The sequence below is a fragment of the Pyrgilauda ruficollis genome, unplaced genomic scaffold (genome assembly GCF_017590135.1).
Source record: "Pyrgilauda ruficollis isolate IOZ18807 unplaced genomic scaffold, ASM1759013v1 scaffold175, whole genome shotgun sequence".
Classification (NCBI taxonomy): Eukaryota; Metazoa; Chordata; class Aves; order Passeriformes; family Passeridae; genus Pyrgilauda; species Pyrgilauda ruficollis.
In genome coordinates, this window is record NW_024516431.1 from 567,127 (window position 1) to 574,608 (window position 7,482).

The 7,482-nt window shown below is 55.9% G+C and overlaps 1 protein-coding gene across 2 annotated transcripts in view; it reads right to left on the reverse strand.

Annotated features, from left to right (window-relative positions):
- Positions 1-7,482, reverse strand: part of HLX (H2.0 like homeobox) — a 13,316-nt gene that overhangs the window by 1,617 nt on the left and 4,217 nt on the right. Inside the window, exon 4 of one of the 2 annotated variants that reach the window (XM_041464221.1) lies at positions 4,027-5,090. The exons of the other annotated variant lie outside the window; for it this stretch is intronic. Coding sequence (XP_041320155.1) covers positions 4,893-5,090 — 198 coding nt within the window. The 3' untranslated portion in view covers positions 4,027-4,892. Of the gene's footprint in view, positions 1-4,026; positions 5,091-7,482 lie in introns of those variants that run through there. 2 annotated transcript variants of the gene reach the window in all.

Consider the following 7,482-nt stretch of genomic DNA (forward strand, 5'->3'; position numbering starts at 1 on the left):
AGGAGGACGTTCCTGGGGGCTGCAGGGGGCAAAAGTTTCCATGTAGATAATGATTACAGATGGTGGGATTTATGGGGAGGGGTGCGCGCGCAAATAAACACGTGTACCGTGGCGGAGAGAGGAGCCCGATCCCGCCGGGGCCGCCCCCCAGACCCCTCCGCCTCGGGCGGGTTGCGGGGGCGAGGGATAGCCGGGGTCCGAGCAATCCGCAGCGCCGGAGAGGACGTCAGGACCTTTCCCACCTCCACCCCATCCCGGACAATGTTCCCAAAGGTTTGAGGATAAAGTAGAGAGAACTGTTCCTCCTCAGCCACCGGCGGTTAACCCGCCACGGCTGCAGTCACAGACACTGGTGGGTGCAGGCGGGAGGGGACTCTCCGTGTATGAAGAAGGGGCCACTTGAGGCGAACGATCTCCATTAAGATTTGTCATTGGAAATACAATGCTGTGTAGCGAACGATATTAAGTATTGTATTAAGTTCTAGAGAACTGAAGAACTTGAAGTAAAAAGGGAAGGCATACAGAGCCAAGCCCGAGCCAGAAGCAAGCTCCACATCCTCTCTGTTACACCACTGATAAAAATACCGTCTCCCGAGCCGCGCTGAAAGGCTGTAGCCATAAGAAGGGGCTGTTGTATCAGCCGCAGTCTAACCCCTCATCTCCTCATCAACAGCCCATTTTTGTAGACTAAGACACTACTTCATCAAGTCATCTTCTAGTCACTGTTCTGGGCATTTCTGTTAGGATCCAGACAGATCTCGTTATGGCTAGGAATTAAACATGCCTGTAATCTAGGCACTTTTGCTGAAAAGGTCTTTTAAAGACACTGACGCCCTCGCACAGTCTAGTCATTTACACAGACAGGTATTTACAATTAACTGCTTTTACGTATAAATATGCGTGTATGTATGGTCATGTCCATACTCCAATACCTACGTAAGGATTTCTGTATGAATGCGCTGAAAAAGAGAATCCCGACATACTTCTACTGTCGTTAAAATAATGATGATAATAGAAAAGCTCAAATGGATTGCTTGTAAAACACAGGCTGTAATTCCCTCAAGTTATTTTTCATCTGCAACTACATGTTTTGTTTATGTGGTGTCAAAAGACAATGACAAGGCTTAGGGCCAGGTCTTGGGCTCGTCCATGGAAGCGTGGAGCGCTCTAGCGACTCGGGCCAGTTTGGGAGCTCATGCATTTTAGAGTTGTACTGGGATGTATTCGGGGAGACGGACCGGCTCCATGCTGCATCCCATCCTGCTTCTTCTTGCTTTCCTTGGCTACGTTCAGGCACGGGCTCGGGGGTCAGATGGAGCTGGGGGCTCTGTCCCGGCCCCGCACGGGCCAGAGCCCTTTGTAGCCCGACTTAAATGGGCCAAGGCCGGGCGGGCTCCAGGTTAGGGGGTGAGGGGTGGACCGGAATACCTCTGCATTTCATATCGGTTCTGACCCTTCGCCTCGGGGCCGGCACCAGGGTGCAGCCCGCGGAGTGTTTCAGCAAATCCCGGTGACGATGGTTCTGTGAGGAGGATAAAATCCCCACTAGGGGTGATTTATCAGCTGTGTCTGACCCCTGAATACTTGACTTACACGGCTGGTGACACATTACCAGGGAAATGAGGCTGGAGTGATTTGTGTGTGTGTGTTTGTGAAAGCATGTCATTTCCCCATCGACCCGTCTCTTGGGCTGCTGGGCAAGAAACCCCACAACCTCTCTGTTCTCTCCACCATCCCCATCCTTTCATCACCCTCACTCTGCCATGCGGGTGACCGACGAAGCGGACAGGGGTGGTCCCGAGCAGCCGCCTCTTTTCGCGGCCGAGGAAAGGAACTGGTCATCTCGGGGAGGCAGGAAGAACGGGCGATGGCACGAAGGCCGGGAGAGATGGCCTGGGACCAGGCATAACTGGAGGGGTGTGATGGCTAGAAACCTTTGATTTGGGGTTTGCCCGGAGAACGGGGGTGGAGGAGGGTGGCCCGGGTTTTTTAAGGCAAGCAGAAATTTGATTATAGCGTACGGTAGAGCTCTGTGATTTGCGGTGAACGGATTTCATTAGCTACGGCCGTTTGAGTCTCAGAAAAGCTGCTCAGAGCCGCGGGGCCGGGAACGAAGTTGACCCGAGGGCGGGTGATGAAAGGAGCTCGGCCGTGGCCCCGGTTCTGTGGGCCGGGGAGAGCCGCGGCTGATCCGGGCTGCTGCGGGAACGGGGCTGGCACGGCCGGGCGCTGCCCCTGCCTCTCCCTTTCCCTGGGATCGGCAGCTTTCCCCACTATACCGGCTGACAGGGACAGCCCCAGCCCTCGTGCTTGCTTTCCGCAGGGAGGGTGTGGGTCACAGGGCTCCTTTTACCCCACCTGCACTCGTGTCACCGGCCGCAGCCGTCACCGAGGCGAGAGGCGAGGCTGGGTTTGGCTCTGCTCGCTATGGGGTTCAGCTGTGGCGTTTCCACTTTGCTGAAGATGTCGATGCTAGATGGTGATGGTGGAGGCAGCAGTGGGCAGGAGGTGCCCGGAGGGGCCGCGCAGCCCAGCCTGGCCCGTCGGGGGCTGGCGGGCCTCCGGCGCTGCAGTGGGATCATCTCTGATTGCCGTCAACGAATGTCACCGGCAGAAGGAAAAACAAAAGCTGCCTCCAAAGATAGCCGAGCAGATTTTGGCAAGGCTCCTAAAGACACCAATTAGTAAAGGCTAAACCCATTAATGAAGTGGCGGCTCTCTGGTTTCAGCCAGGTGGTGCAGATCAGAGTGCCTGTATCTGCAGCAGAGCCCCGCTTCCCTCCAGCCGGGACCTCACAGCAAACCTCCACATTAATAATACGCTTAATGGATCTCATTAGGGCTGGGGCCGCGAGTTCCGGCCTGGGAGCGGCGGAGATGAGGGGAGCAGGAGGGCAGTGCTCTCCGCGTTGCTCCGGGACGGACCCGGTTCCCTCGAGGGGCGATGGACGGCGGGGCCGCCGCTCCCTCCTCGGGTCCTGAGCTCGTGGGTCTGCACGAACTGCGTTTATAGGCGGTTCTTTCCGAGATAAGCGAGACCCTGGCATCGCCTCACCGGGCTCGCCAACCCACAAGCCACACACCTCCCCTTATAATCAGAGCCACCTCTGCACGCCGAGCCACGAGCATCCGCCGCGGCCGGGCGGGCTGCGGAGGGCGGCGGTGTTCCCGCAGCGCGCCCCCGAGCCGGGGCTGTGAAGGGGAGGGAAAGGGGCTTCTGCAAATTGATTTAAAAAGAAAAGCTCCCGGACCACACCTCTGTAAAAAGGGACCAGGGAAAAGGGACGAAATATTTCCGCTTCAGCTGGGGAAAAACATAAAAAGAGAGTGAGGAAAAAGGAAAACCGAAGCAGTATAAACCTGGCCGAAGTGAGCTAGCATATTTAGCTAATGGAGGGGGACTATGAAAAGAGACCTCATATTTCTCTCCGAGGAGTCTCTCCAGGTCCGCAGCCGAGAATACACACAGCAAACCTTGTGCTTGAATTATAGCTGAGGCTTTGCTTTATTTGAATTCACTGGTGTTTATTTAAGAAAGTGAATAAAGGTTTTGTGTAAACAGCCATTATTTCTGATGAGCGCTTAACAGCAATAAGAAGGGGATGGTTTTTTTAGTCGAGATTGTGACAAAAGTTGACATTTTGGAGATTGCAGTTTGTCTTGCAGACGCCAGGCAGTCCCGAAGCATGAACTGCAGGGAAAGCTGTGTGTGCCTGCGAGTGTGAAACGGCGATGTCGAGCGAACTGGGGTCTGAAAACAATTATTTTTTAAAACATCAGCTTAAGCCCGACATTAAAATAAAAATATTTTCCTAAGGATCGGGGCCGGTCTCGCTCTGCTAACGAGGGAAGCGAACTCAGGTTTCGCTGCCGCAGGCTCCGCTCCCACGGGGCTCTGGGGGGAGCAGCACCGAGGCAGGGGGACCGCGGCAGACACCCCGTCCTCGCCGGGCAGGACAGCGGCGGACCCCGATGCCGGCCCTTTTGCACCGTGTATCTCTTAATTAAAATATTGCTTCTGTTTTGTTGTATTATTGGTTTAGGGTGGTTTTCTTCTAAGGTGGCTGTTATTTCTGAGATTGACTCAGGTCTCTGGAGTTGGGAGGTCTCTGGTAAGAAATCTGACGAAAAGTATCTCGCTGGGCTTCCTAACACAGCGCCCGGGAAAGGTACGGTTATCGGTAAGTTGCTCCCCGGGAAGAAGGCTGGCCGGACCTGGCTCTGATCATCCCGGCTGCGCATCTCTGCGAGTGTGGATGCCCCCAGACAGGCTGGGATAACGGAGTGGCACGGCGAGGCCTCCCGCTTCTGTATTAATCCGATTTCCCATACATGCCAGGCAGGAGGAGGCAGGAAAACCTCTGTCCTCTGTGCCGCAGCGTGTATCGCTCCTGCTTCTTGGTCTCTGGTACGGTTTTTCATTTGAAATCAGCGCGAAAAATCTCTGCGGGGCGTCCGGGTGGGGAAGCAAAGCAACGAAGAGTTTGTGCAATGAGTCTGCCCTGGCCGGGACCGAGGGGACCATGGCAGCGCTGGGGAAGACCCTGCCGGCCCCTCCGCGGGGACCCCGGCCCCACCGCGACACCCCGCCGTCACCCGGCCGCGCTGTGGCGGGCGGGGACAGCCCGAAGGGATTGCGGTGCCTGGCCCAGACCTGGAAAGAGTCGCAGTGGATTTAGGGGAGGTGAAGAGACTGCCACGAAAGCTGCTGCCCCCGATTGAAACACCGGGGATTTTCGGGTCATCAGTAAAACAGTGGGCTCGGGCGTCTATAGTTCAGGGACAACCAGCATCAAAAGCCTTTCGTGTTACCTGGCCATAACAAGCAAACGAAATAGAGGTTCCCCCAAGCTTTCTTTGACCTGTTCTGGGAGCGGGGGTATTGCATTGCACTACGGACATGTCGCCTTCGCCAGCCAACGGCGTTGGAGCTGTCTGCGGTCACGACATTGTCCCGATTTTTTCCCGCAGAAATAGAGCTGTAACTGCAGCCTCGAGGGACGGGGAAAACTTCCTTCCCTGAAGAGACGGACAAAAATACCTCCATGGGCGCATCTTTCCCCAAACGCCTTTTCCTGGCTTTGCTGTACCTGCACGTGCACAGCAGGAGCAAATTGGAGAGAGATGTAATTAATTTTCCCTGTAGCCGGCGGGGAGGAAGAAACCCATCCTCCCGCTCCGCCACTTGGCCCCTTGGCCCGAACAGCACCTGAGGTGCACGGAGCACAGAAAGCGGGCACAGGAAGAAGGAATTTTATTCCCTTCCGATCTGAGCATCTTTACCCAAAGCTCGAGTCCCAACAGCATTCTTTCCCCCTCCTTTCTTTTTTTTTTTTTTTTCTTTTTTTTTTCCCCCCCGTGTTTTCTTAAAATTATTCAATAAAGGCATTGCCTCGCTCTCTCCCCGACCCCAAATCCAGGCGGGCGTTGCTCCAGTTATTTGGGGACCCCGAGGTGGAGAGAGCCTGGCTCCACGCAGCCAGCCCTGTGTTAGAGGAGACACAGATGCCTTTAACCCAAGGGAAGAGAAACTCTTTCCCGATGCGCTTTTCTTTTCTCATCTGACAAGAGCCACTCCAAAACCCTCCCTCCTGCACTAGTCTTTAGGCTAGTCTTCAGGAAGCAAACTCAAGAGACAAACAAATTCCTGCGGTTCCGTGAGCCACATTCACGGTGGTTTATCGGAGGCGAAACAGTCGTGTTTCGCTGGGCATCTGTCTCGCGGCTTCCCTTCCAACATCATGGCAAATCCCGCGCTGATGGGCGCAGTCGCTTTCTGCAGCTGAAAGTGAACTGCAGGGCCCACACCGCGCTGTGACACCCCCTCCTTTCCTGCCTGGCAAGGTTTTAAAGGCAGAACATTAATTTACAAAGCCCTTCCAGGTAATTTCTTCCCCTGTCCCACTTCTCTGTCCCAAGAAGGGTCGGTCAGGGACGGTGCCCCGGGAGCGCTACCCCGCGCGGGCGCCACGGGCGTCCGCGAATGCATCAGAACTTTGTGCGCGCCCTACTTGAAAACCACCCTGCCTGTGGTGGCTCTGACGGAGCCTCTGACCTCTCGGTTATACGTGCTTTTACCAATTCACCCGTCCCTTCGTCCAGCAAGATGTGTCTTGGCCTGCTGTATGCCCCAGCTCCTTCTCCCCAGGGCTTCTAGTGGGGGAATTCTGTGGGTGTTTCTTTCCCTTTCCTCGGGGATTTGCTCTCGCTAACAAGGGCGGCCCCAAGGAGAGTGTCCCTCCAGGAAAACCCCCCCGGCCCCGAAGGATTTCTCGCCAGAGCTTTCAGAGAAGCAGCGGGCGAAGGCCAGATGTGAATCCGCCTCCGCATCGCTGGAGGACACCGGCATTTTCTCAGTCCTTAACTTTATTCCTCTGTCTCCCCTTTATTTCTAGCGATGTCCTAGGTTCAGTGACCATCGGCCGAGCTTGTGGGGCACAGGGAGGGCGGCTTGGCCTCTCCTGCCCTTCCCCTGCCTCCGTGAGCATTTCGTGGATTTCTGTGCCGAGGCAAAAAACTCTCTTCCCACAGGGAAGCACAGGGGCTGCCCACCACCGCAGCTTTCGCTCTAATACGTGCTGCTTGGCAAGGGAGGAGGGGTAAGCAAGCTGCCTCAGAAACGGCCCCCGTCCTCCCTCGTGGCCCGGGAGAAACGGAGCATGGAGTAGCGCGGCGCTTTATATTTTTCCCAGGGCGAAGCTAACTCTGAACCCCAGCGGAGCCGTCGGATCCCGGCCTGGACTCCCGGGGAGCCCCGGTGGAGCCGCCAGGCCGCATGCACCGGTGAGGGCACCCAGCCCCAGCGGCACCCACAGGAATAGGGGGAGAATCCGCCGTCTGTCCCCCCCACCCCGGTGCTCACCCTACCCCCATGGCACCATCCGCCTCTTCGCCGCGCACGTATGTGCCTGTATGACGTCACAGCGCGGCCCCCGGAGCCGCACAACCGCGCTGTGACGTCACGGAGGCTTGCGAAGAAGTGCGCTGCGAACCCGAGCGACAGCAAAGCACGGCAAAACGAAGCGAAGCAAAACAAATCAAACACGTCGTGTGCCCCTTGCGCCGCAAAACTGCTGCGCCGGCTCCTGGCAGCAGCGCCGGGAGTCGCGGTCGGTCGGACAGCCCAGCCCTGCCTGGCAATCGTAATCAAAAGCCATCTCACACGGCATAGGAACGTGCGGGGCTACGAATGCCGCTGATGACTTTCTCATCGGGGGCACAACTTTGCGTCATCAAATCCAGTCCTTGTCACTGCCTTCATTAGGAAAAAAAAAAAAAAAAAAAAAAAAAGAAAAAAAAAAAAAAAAGAAAGATAAAAAGGAAGAGAAGGCTGGGCTGCCTGGCGAGGCGAGGCAGCTGCTGCCTTCGAGCGGGGTGAAGGAAGCTGGGGCAGCCACACCAGCCCTCGCCCCTGGTCAAAAGACTGACGTGGCTACAAACCATAGCAAACATTTTATTTACAGGAGTTTTATATATATATAT